Here is a 12,438-nt window from a genome sequence, read left to right as displayed (position 1 = left end):
ACTTGCCATACATATTTTTCTGTCTCCTCCTGACCACTGCTATCCCATCACCTTTTATGTGCTCCTTGAGATGTCTCACTGAAAGCAACCCTGGTTGCTAGAAAGGCATCATTAAGTCTGTAACTATATATAAGAATCAAAAAAGCAAGGGGAAGAAGATGCATGCCTCCTGCATGTACTAAGTCTCAGCAAAACAGTTCTATAGAAAAGCATATTTTTGTCCTTGAGACCTTTCCCATTCTCCCATCCCTTAATTTATCCCAGCATTTGGTTCACCAAGGCACTCCATACAGCCAATATAGCAATAATAGAAGGCTTAATTAAGGAGCTTAACTCACTGGGACATAAAAGAGTTTTTGTTTTCATTAATAGCTTTTTCCCTGTCCCTGGGCCAGAGCCCCCTATACCACCTTGAGCAGATTCCATATGATTCCTGTTATGCTGCATCACACTGGGGTGGTCCCATTTTGGATGTTCAACAGCCAGTGTTGCTGACACTAAATTTCAATAACAAACATTATTCTAAAAGCATTCCCTCTACTTTTAGCACTAACCAAATCTGTGACCCTTGGAAGTTAGGTATATTTTGTATAATTCCCCCCTTATATTCCCCCTTATATTTCTTCCTTCAAATTCTTTTCTTCTTTTTAGTCTATCTAGATGCCCAAATGTTCTCAAACTTGACTGCATATTGGAATTACCTGGCAATTTTCAGACTATTCAAACTTAAGTCCACTCCAGAGATTCTGATTTGTTTGGAAGAGTCATGAATACCAGAATTCTTTTTAAGTTTTCTAAGTGATTCTAATATAAAACCAAGGTTGAGAACCATTGCTGTAGACGATCTCTGTAAAGAAAGTTCAGGGAGGAAGAGAGGCGCTGTCTTGGAGACTAGTTTATTGGCAGAGGGGGAAGCTGAGGCTGGCTCCCTCTAGTCTCTTCTGAGGCTGCTGGCCTCTACTGATATGAGGCCAGGTATATTGGTTTCTTTGGAGGTGGCAGTAGGGAATTCTGGCCCTAACTCCCACTACTGAGCCCCTCGGGACTTTTACCACTGTCTTCTTTCTCATTAACCAGTTCCTTATGGTAGGCTTTAAGAGCCATAGAAAATTGAAATGACACAAGAGTGTCCCCACTTCTTTCCAGGAACACTGATAATAATGATGATGATTATAATAATAAATAGCACAAATTATTCAGTACTCTGTCTATGCCAAAACTTGAATTTGGTGCTTTACATGTTTTCTATTTCATTATCACACAAGGTCTCCAAGAGTTATTAATCTTCATTTTTTAAATGAAGAAAACTAAAAATCAGAGAAGTTTGGGAATTTACCCCTGATCACACAAAAAGTAAGAGCCAGTGTTATAAGAGAAATTAAGATTGGATTCCAAGGTCAAAGACTCTTTTTAATCATTCTGTCCTATCCAAAGTCAGTTCCTCTTATTATGTTAACTTTTGAATCTTATCCCTTAGAAAATGCAGTTGTGTTCTACTGAGGAGTTTTAGTGTCATATTCAAAAGAGGGGCTGATGGTGGATATTTCCAGCTGAAACAGTCAGATAGATGGAGGAAAATTACTTTACCCTAGAACCCACCCCAACACCCACACAAAGCAGTGCTCAGGGTCAAATAAACACACTTTGAAAATCTGTTGCTTACCAGAAATATCCAGATTTGTGTAGATCATAGTTTCACCCACTCACCAATCACGTGTCTCAAGTTTCTGTCCTCAGGACCCACTAATCATTTACAGCCTGTTGAGGGATATTTGAACCAGGGGTCAAGGTGAACATCCCTAGTTACACAACAAAAATGTATAAAGACTGTTTCATTGATTGTGTGTGCATGGGAGTGTGCTTCAGAACGTCTGTGTACGCTCTCTGCTATGGTAGGCCATAGCAGGCAATGGTGCAGCAAAATGAAGCTGTTCACCGCTGCCCTGCTTTTGATCATGCTGCAGGGTTCCTGGGCTGTGAGCCCCGCTGACTGCAATGCCACAGAGCCAGTGGCTGAGAATGCTGTAGATCAGATCAATAAATTGCGACGGAGTGGCTATCTTTTCCAGTTGCTGCGGGTTGCTGATGCCCACTTGGACAGAGCGGTGAGAAATCGTCAATGCCTGCGCAAAATTACAGCATGTGTGACTCTGATCCCTAAGCCTGCTGTTTTGCGCAACAAATGGCATTGGTCATGGTCTTTTGCTTAATTTCTGTGGCTGCTGCAGACTGTTATGTATCCCTTCAAACTAGTGTTTATTACTGGTTTGTCCTTAACTATGGATCAAGCTGTAACTACTTGGAAGCATTTATACTGAGCCCAGTTGAATGCTTAGTCATTTGAGAGTAAAACTAGAATGAACTGTGGGCCTTGCCCTCGAGGAAATAATCTGCTGGCACAAAAAGGCAAACAGAGTAAGAGAGGATACATTCAGAAACCCAGTGTGTAGATGTTAGAGCAACTTAATAAAGGAAGATCTGTTGACATGGGATGAGAGAAGGTTTTGAGGAATAAGTAGGATGTGAATAGGAAGAAGGTTGGAGAAAAGTACCTAGGTAAATTCCAGGCACATTACCTCTAGGTGAGTAGAGAATTAGAAAGGGAGGTATAAAAGAATAATTGAGTAAGAGGGTAGAGTGACCTAAAAGTTCAATATAGGCTCTAGAGGGATCAGAGTTTAATACTAAAGCTAGAAGAGATACTGTGGGCTTATCTTGAAGCTAAGCAAGTCCCACTGCCTTCACTTAGATTATATACTTATTTGGAGTGGATCTGATGGGCTGATAGACATTATGAAGGGATACTAAAGCCTCCTCCCCAAATGTAGCAGCCTACCTTCCTTTTGGTGGAATGACTGAAACCAGAGGGGCCATATATGGACACTACAGAAGTCAAATAATACCCTTTTTAAAGTATTAGAGAGGGAGGTACTGCAGAACACAGAAAATAGAAATATGAGAGTTCAATAAGATATTTATACGAGACCCTATATGCATTCAACAAGCAATTTAATGATTGTTAGGCCCATTCTGGACTATTTGCCACATGTGTAGGGCACTGGATGAATAGGTGTAGTGTTATCGTTGAGTGACTGTATGGGGGGAAGGGCAGAAGACACATGTGCCTGGGGAGATGGATGCAGTGACAAGGACTTAATCTAGGAAGCAAGTTCATGTATTCAGGAATGAGAAAGGATGGCCAGATCCAGGCAGTGGGACTTAAAGCAATGAGACTGAGAAATAGACAGGAGACACATTTCAAAGACAGACCATTCATGGCCTGGTTGCAGGATAGCCAAAGCAAAGGAAGAAAGCAAAGTTGATATACATATTTTTAAGCCAGAGCCTAGAGTAAGAAGTGACTAACAACCACAGAAAAGGCAAGGAAAGTTGCGAGAGTCAGCTGCTTTGTGAGAGAAGAGAGTATATTTAGCTTAGGGCAAATTGCAGATGAGGTAGGAAATCTGGATTCAGGAAGAAGAGCTGGGCGAGAGGACACAACTCCCTATAGGGATTGAAGATGGTGACATGGCTATCTCCAGTTAAAATTCTAGGCTTGTACTTTTGACACCTCCACCCACCCAACACTGCCATTTAGTTATTGCTTTTGAAAGCTTGTGGGCAGAAGAAACATCATGACCAGTTAAAAAGAACATTTGGAAACAACTATATGAAACTATTTATTCAAATAAATAGATCAAATGACACAAAGGACATCTGCAAAGATCTGGAGATGAATTTCTGTTTAAGAAATAGATTGTTTTTATTCTTTAAATCTCCTGGACTCCCCTCCCTCATCCTACTCATCTGTTGCTTTCTTGGTTTTCTTCAGGGACCTGCCACTGTCTATTATTTGGTCTTAGATGTGAAGGAATCTGACTGCTGGATTCTATCCAGGAAGCACGGGGATGACTGTAATCCATCTGATTCTCGACGACCATCTGATATAGTAAGTAAACAGAGAACCAACCCCCTTCTCTTATCGTTCTTATTTTCTATCTCCTCTGCTTAAGGGAAGCCAGGTACCTTGGATTACCCAGTGAAAGAGTAAGAGAAGCATATGCTTTGAGACTTATGAACATTGTATTGATTTGGAGTAATACTCTCTCGAGAACTGTCCCTGTGAATTCAGTTCGGGATAAGTTAGCAAGGCTGTGGTTCCTTGAGATAGCATGACCAGTGTAAGACCTTGGACGAATCACTAAGATCCTTAGACTTCAGTCTCCTCAATTGTAAAATAAGAAGGGAATAGATGAACTCCATGGTCCTTTTCAGCCCTCAAAGTCTACAGGTCTGAAAATCCATGAATTTTTCATTCATAGAAGACTGGTTCGATCAGCAGAAATGCCACAAGGATTAGTTGCAGAGGGGAGTAGGGTGTTGCTGTGCTTAGGCATTGGTACTGAGATGTCAGGTTCTCTGCCACAGGTTGAGAACAAAAAGATGAATAAGCACATAATATTTCATTTCCAAAAAAAGAGAGGTTACACATCCAGAAGTCTTAGTGTATCCTCTTTTGAAAGTGTTCAGAACCCATTTAAACAGTTTCCCCCTCATTCCTAAGAGGATTTTGGGTGCCAAAAATGTGTAGCATTACAGAATCAGACTAAGAAAATTTAGGTGTTGAGATAGGGTTTGGTGAAGGAAACTCTAAATACATTTTTTTCAGTGCTCGGGTGGAATCCAGGGTCTTGCCTATGCTAGCCCATGTCCATGGATAGCACGAATATGTTGCATCACCCCACCTTTATGTTCTCTCACATGCTACTTGAAGAGGGCAGCATACAATGACTCAAAACCCTCTTTTTTTTTTAACAGGTGATTGGACAATGCAAGGTGATAGCTACAAAATACTCAAATGAATCACAGGATCTTAGAGTGAATGATTTTAATTGCACCACAAGTTCCGGTATAGTAATTGGTTAAATTGCTAACTAACTCTAGATTAATATAGAGTTAAGTCATATGGTGATACTGGTCATATAACACCACGATGTACATTAGAAAGGGTCCTAACCCTCATGGTTTCCTCAAAATAGAAGGTGAACAATTTTTTCCTATTACTGATACACCTTTGTTTAAAGAAATTCAAGCCGGGCGTGGTGGCGCATGCTTGTAATCCCCGCGCTTGGGAGGCAGAGACAGGAGGATCATGCAGTTTCGAAGCCAGCCTCGCGCGCTGGTTTAGGAGACCCTGTTTCCAAATAAAATGTAAAAATAGGTCTGGGAGTGTAGCCTGGAGGTAGAAGGGCTTCCAGGAACCCCAGTACCACAAAAAAAAAATAAAGTAATTAAAGAAATTCAATATGGAAAGATTTATAAGAGGCAGTATAGCATCATCGGAAAAATATAATAGACTAGTTTGAGTTTCAATCTGAGCTCCATCATTGTATGCTCTTGGGAACAAGTTATTTAACCTCCTTAAGCTTTTCTTATTTGTAAAATGAAGATTATAATAGTATTAGCTCTGAGGATTCTTGTTGGAATTGAATGAAATGGTTTGTGTAATACATTTTACAGAGCATTTAGCGCTCAGTAAGTACCAGCTTAAACATTTAAAAATTATGTATTGCTGGGTGTGCTGGTATATGTCTGTAATCCCAGTACTTGGGAGGCTGAGACAAAATGATCAGAGGTTTGAGGACAGACTCAGCAATGTAGCAAGATTCTCAACAACCTAATGAGACCCTGTTTTAAAAAAAATGAAAAGGGCTGGGGGTATAGCTCAGAGGTAGAATGCCCTTGACTTCAATCCCTAGTATCACATCAATCAATCAATCAAACAATGTTATATATTACTCTAAAGTTTACAAAGTGATCATGTATATATAATCTCATTTTATCTCACATAAGTCTAGGAAATAAAGATTATGATACTATTAAGATATAACATAATTAAGCCTTTTAGAGGTTTGATAATGTGGCCTCAAGATGACAGCCATGAGGAGCCAAGGACATGATGAGCACAACAGTGTTGGCTCTAAAGTCCGTGCTAGTCTCATTTACATTTTAAAAAAGAATTATAATTGTTCTAAAAGTGGCAAAACTTGCCAGGCGTGGTGGCGCACGCTTGTAATCCCTGCGCTTGGGAGGCTGAGACAGGAGGATCGCACAGGTTCGAAGCCAGCCTCAGCTACTTAGTGAGGCTCTCAGCAACTTAGTGAGACCCTGTTTCCAAAAAAAAAAAAAAAAAAAAAAAAAGTCTGGGAGTATAGCCTGGAGGTAGAAAGCCTCTGGGTTCCACCCCCAGTACTGCCAAAAAAAAAAAAAAAAAAAAAAAAAGTCAAAACTCAATGTGACACAGTATAGTCAACAGCCAAGCAACTTCTGCAGGAGGTAGCCTTAAAGAAAGCTGAGATGTAACTTCTCTCCCTGGGTAAAACTTTATGTTAAGGATGCTTTTCCATCTTTGAAATAGATTAATTACAATATTAGCACTTTATGAGTGGTGGGGGGCATCATGAATAGGGGTCACAATAGAGACTTAAGCATAGATCAAAGGAAATCTCAGCACTTTTTCTCAGCTGCTGATTGGCTGATTATATTAAACAAGTTACTTGGCTTCTCTAACCCTCAAAAATTTCCCATCTGTGGAAGTTACTGTTATTCTTGCCACCGTGCTCATGTATACTGCATCAAGTCCTGATGTGGACATTGTTGTTTCTGACCCTGTAACTATGACATTGTCATCTTCTTTCTCTAGTCTCCTCAGCTCTGGCCAATACCAAAGACAGTCCCGTACTTCTGGATTTCTTTGAGGATACTGACCCCTACAGAAATCAAGCGGAGAAAGCCCTTGACAAGTACAAAGAAGAGAACAGTGATTTCGCCTCCTTCAGAGTTGACCAAGTGGAGAAAGTTATAAGAGTGGTGAGTTTCCACCAATGTCCAGCTAGAGTCTGAGGGATTGGGCTCCAACCTGGCAGGTGAGAATGAGTGACAACCCTCTCTACTTGCCTCTGTCAACCAGGTGCCTTTGAAATTGTCACAGCCTTTGGGACTACGATAGACAGATGGCAAGTCCCAAAAACTGTTCCTCTCAAATGGTTTACATTTTGGAGACAGGGAAAGGAAGGTTGGCTTTCTGACAGAGGATGGAAAATCCAAAAAGGAAAGAAGGAAAGACAGGAGAGTGTTAGGGTTATGCGAGTTATTAATATCACCCAATTTTAATCTCCTTATAGCATGATAGAAAATAGAGTCTCAGAGAAACAGCCTCACACACTGTGTGTCCAGGGAGCAAGGTGGTTCCCTGCCTCCTAGTTCAAAGGTTTGAGTACTTCATACCCCGAGTTACCTTGTAGAGAAGCTCGTTGCTATTTTCCATCCATTTTTGAGAATATAAAATTAAATAGATGATAGTGCAATGCAGTGGACCCTTGAAATGTAATGACTAGAACAGAGTCACCAAAAAGAATGCTTTGGACCCACATGCTTGAAAACAATTCAAGACCTATTACTCACTAAAGTGGAAAGCAGGAGACAGAACAATACTTAGCATATGAGCCCACTTATATTAAATGTTTAAGTTTCTGGGTATATATGCAACACATGTAGAAAAAGGCCAGAAGGAGAAATGTCTCAAATGGATGGTAGTGGTCTCTCTGAGAAGGAGAGATTTGGATTTGAGAAGGGTAATTTTTCACACTGTACTTGATTATGTCTATATATTTGAATGCTTTCAAAGAAATGGTGTTCACCTTATCACTTGTGGGATACATTTCTTTGTGGGGGTACAGGGGACTAAACCCAGGATCTTGTGTGCACTAGGCAAGTGTTCCATCACTGTGCTACATCCCCAGCCCTATGTATTTTATTTTATTTTGAGACAGGGTCTCACTAAGTTGTTTGGGCTGGCCTCATGCTTGTGACCCTCCTGCCTCGGCCTCCTGAGTAGCTAGGATTGCAGGTGTGTGCCTCCATGCCCAACTTATGTGATATATTTTTAAAGGGCAGAAACCATAAGAAAAAATGGTGCTTATTGGTTATTTTAAGCCTTGTAGTGCTTCACAATATACTATATAGTAGGTATTTACTGCTTTATTTCCCTGCTTTTTCTGTTCCTGAAACTATGTCGATTTTATCTGTTCTAGAGAGGAGGGGAAAGAACAGGTTACTATGTGGACTTCTCTGTGAGGAACTGCTCCATGGACCATTTCCACAGACACCCTAAAGTGAGTATAACAAAGGTCTACAAAATACTAATTATCATTTACAGAATGCTTTCTACCTGCTAGGCACTCTTCTAAATGCTTTATGCATATATTAACTTATAAACATGAACACTACCCTATAAAGTAGATACTCTTTTGATCCCTGATTTTCAGATGGGGAAATTGAGGCACAGAAAATTTAAGGAAATCATTAGAATATGATTTTAGAGAACATACCCAATATACAACTACACCTAAAACTTAAGTTTAAAAAAATCCATTAGGAGTAAAGGCTTAGTTAAAACTAATACCCATTGTGTATTAAGCCCCTCCCCACCCCATGCTCTTCTTCTTGTCATCGCCGAGGCCACAGGGATCCCATTTCACAAGTGAGGAGGGAATAGGTTAGACAAAGGAAGGGTTTTGCCAATGTTCACAACTGAGCTGAGATCAGAATCCAGTTATTCTCATGCCCAGTCTCATGGATTTTTTCCCCTGATCATTTACAAATTAGTTCATGTACCTACTGGAGGATCTTGTTAAAAATATCTGACATTTGCATGAGAGTTTGCAGTTTAAAAAACACCACCACATACATTATCCTCTCATTGGATCCTCGTAATAACCCCACTGAGAAGGAGAAGCAAGTGTCTGCCTCCATTTCTCTGGGACAAGAGGGCTTAGAATTTTAACCGTTTGCCTAAGGGCACTCAGCTAGAAAGTATCTGGATGCAGAATTTTGATTTCAAGTCCAGGTTTTTTTTTTTGTTGTTGTTGTTGAACAACACGTTCTCTCTGACCAGAAGGGAGATGTTTATAATTTCCTTCTCTGACTATTCAAATTTTCAACCTGAGTCAATTCTAGAATCCTGCTTAGTGGTCACCAGAAAAGAGCTTCCTGTTCTGACACCCCCAACAACCTCTTAGATATCTTTGTGTGGCTAATAAAAACTCAATGCAGAACCAAGAGGACAGAGAAATGAGCTTTCTCTCATTTAATGAAGCCCTTTCACAATCAGTGGGCAGATAGCATTATTTTACAGACTGAATTTCAGAAATTTTGTGTGACTTGTGTAAACTCACACAACTAGTAAATGGTAAAGCCAGGATTAACATAGGGTTGCTGACTCCAAAAGTATATTCAGGGCCTTAATACTTAGTTTGTTATTGTTGTTGTTGTTGCTGCTGTTGTTCTGGAACACAATTGTCTTCTCAACCCAGTGTAACTTTGGAAGCTGGGCTGGGATCCTCTGTGGCATAGGAATGCAACCTGTTGTGTTCCTCATACTTAGGGTGGGACCAGTAGACACTTTCCCTTGACAAGGTCTGTGCAAACCCATCCTTATACTGGCTCCCTTCCTCCCAGCTCTTTCAAGGAAGCAGGTAAAATTATGCAAATTCATCTTCTACACCATTCCTCACTCTCTCCAGGCACTGGCAACTCAGATCTTCAGTGCAGAAGTGCTGGCCTAAGGAAAAGCAGCATGGCATGAGCAATCACCACACACGGGGAAGCCTGGTGCTGGAGATGCTCAGGGAAGAGAGCCCCAACAGATTGCGAGGAAACGTGCTTTCCCCAAGGGTCCACTAGGAAAGGTTGTGAGATAACTGGTGGGGATGCCTGATAATAGTACCCCCATTTTTCTACAGCTCTTCTTCCTTTCCTGAAGTCTGGAAGTTCAGAACTCTGGCTGGTATTTCTCTCACACACACTTCCTTCTCCTTTGTAGGTCTTTGGATTCTGCAGAGCAGATTTGTTATATAGCGTAGAAGACTCTGACTTGGAAACCCCAGAACGCCTTGATGTAAACTGCGAAGTCTTTGACTTTGAGGTAGGCTGTCTGAGTGTGCTTTGTCATGAGCCCTGCCAGGCTAAGTGATATTTTCACATGCATAGTACATTTGGTTCTTAGAGCTGTGTATGTGTGTGTGTGTGTGTGTGTGTGTGAGAGAGAGAGAGAGAGAGAGACAGAGACAGAGACAGAGACAGAGAGACAGACACAAAACAGGCCCTTGGGGAAAGGAGTGTCATTTTTGACACAAAAACTAATAAAATTTTTCCAAGAATTGAGAAGGGCTAAGACTTGGACAAAAACTATAATAAGTAAAATTCAGCTGGGCGTGGTGGCACACACTTGTAATCACAGCATTTGGGAGGCTGAAACTGGAGGATTGTGATTCACAGACAGCCTCAGGTACTTAGGCCCTTTGCAACTCAATGAGACCCTGTTTCAAAAAAATAAAAGAATAAAAAACAGGGCTGGAGGTGTACCTCAGAGGTAAAATGCCCCTGGGTTCCATCCCCAGTACCACATACACACACAAAGAAAAATTCAATGAACTTTGAATAAATTTGAAAACAGTCCTTATAGTCTAGATGTCAGTGCCAAGATTAATAAGTCTTAGCTTTTATTATTAAGACATAGAACGTAAGAGGAATTAGACTCAATTTTATCATATACAGGTATACAATGTAACAAACATACAAAACAATACTTTACATTTGTCCTAATGCTACTTTATAAGACAACAGAATGATGTCCTTCACAGTGATTTTTATAATAACAATAAATAAATTAATAAATAATGAAAATGACAAAAAGGATAGGTTTGTCACCACAAACATGGCTCCACAGATTTTTTTTAAAGTTAAAATCTGGGCAAGTGTGGTGACACACACTTTTAAACCCAGTGGCTAGGGAGGCTGAGGCAGGAGGATCACAAGTTGAAGGCCAGCCTGCAACTTAGCAAACACGCTATCTCAAATAATAATAATAATAATAATAATAATAATAATAATAATAATAATAATATAATAACTATAATAATAGGTCAGGTATATAGTTCAATCCCCAGTACTGAAACAAAACAAAAGAGAAACAAAAAAATAATTGGAGTCTGATCAAGGAGAGTGAAGAGGCCAAGTGTACATCCTCAAGGAGCAAGGGATGTTTTTATCATCAAGTGTGAGAACTCTGTTGAGAATATCAGTTATGAGACAATAGTTTTCCAAATATCAATCACAGGTGGGTACAATTACTTAATGTAGTTTTACCACTTTGTGTTGGAATTAAAAAAATAAGAATAAAATAAAGTATTTCTTAGTATAGCATGGTTTACGTCTAAAGGATTATCCTTTACTCTGAAATTATCTTCTTGACTCCTGTTGTCAAACTATTTCTTTTGTAAACTATGATGGCGTTAATGATAGATTTTGTTTGTATTTTAAATATTAATTTGGCTAGACCCAAATTAATATTTAATTAATTTTAATCTGATTTAATTAATTAACTTTAATATTTAATTAAATTTAATATCTAATCTGAGTCCCTTTCTTGGTATCCTACTTTTTAAATTGGTTTGTATAATACAAAAGTGTGGGAAGCACTGCTATAGATCAAGCGAAACATCTAATTTCTGCTTTTGTGTTATAGAATGATATTCACTTTTCTGTGTCCTTTACTAGGAACATAGAAATTTCAGCAGTGGGCGACCCCATTGGGGCCATCCCCACCATTCTGGAAGGCATGGACATTTTGCTGGCAAGCATCCATTTAAATCCAATGGATCCAGAGGTCATGAGACCCATCAACACCCTCATAATCATAGTTCCAGTGATCAACATCCCCATGGACCCCGTCCCCATGGACACTGTCCTCATGGGCCCCCTCCCCCCGGGCCCCCTCCCCCGGGGCCCCCTCCCCCCGGGCCCCCTCCCCACGGACCCCATCACCATGGGCCTCCTCACCATGGACCCGATCACCATGGACCCGATCACCATGGACCCGATCACCATGGCCCCCCTCATCATGGACCCGATCACCATGGACCCGGTCACCATGGGCCCCCTCATCATGGACCTGGTCACCATGGACCCAGTCACCATGGGCCCCCTCATCATGGACCTGGTCACCATGGGCCCCCTCATCATAGACCCCCTCCCCATGGTTTCCATGACTATGGACCCTGTGACCCACCACCCCATAGCCAAGGTCCCCAAGATGACCATCATTATGGCCATGGCCCACCACATAAACACTCAAAGAAAAGAGGTCCAGGTAAAGGCCACTTTCCTTTCCATTGGAGACACATTGGATCTGTTTACCGACTCCCTCCACTAAATAGAGGCGAGGTTCTTCCTCTTCCTGAAGACAACTTCCCCAGCTCCTCTTTTCCAGGATGCAACAGTCAGCCAGAGGTTCAGTCCTTCCCTGAGTCAGCCTCTGAATCATGTCCAGGGAAGTTCAATAGTGAATTTTCACACATTTCCCAGTTTTTTGCATAA

General features: G+C 40.8%; 1 protein-coding gene across 1 annotated transcript; it reads left to right on the top strand.

Moving 5' to 3' along the window:
- Positions 1 to 1,922: 1,922 nt before the first annotated feature.
- HRG (histidine rich glycoprotein) lies at positions 1,923 to 12,438 on the top strand (the record flags this gene model as incomplete). Its single annotated transcript, XM_080696554.1, has 7 exons — positions 1,923 to 2,105; positions 3,833 to 3,949; positions 4,819 to 4,909; positions 6,704 to 6,870; positions 8,094 to 8,174; positions 9,884 to 9,985; positions 11,620 to 12,438. 7 exons carry the CDS (start codon positions 1,923 to 1,925, stop codon positions 12,436 to 12,438), a joined length of 1,560 nt encoding a protein of 519 aa, XP_080552680.1.

Source organism: Muscardinus avellanarius (genome assembly GCF_963383645.1).
Source record: "Muscardinus avellanarius genome assembly, chromosome: 5".
Taxonomy (NCBI): domain Eukaryota; kingdom Metazoa; phylum Chordata; class Mammalia; order Rodentia; family Gliridae; genus Muscardinus; species Muscardinus avellanarius.
The sequence above is the reverse complement of the archived record's forward strand: the minus strand, read 5'-3'. Positions and strand labels throughout refer to the sequence as shown.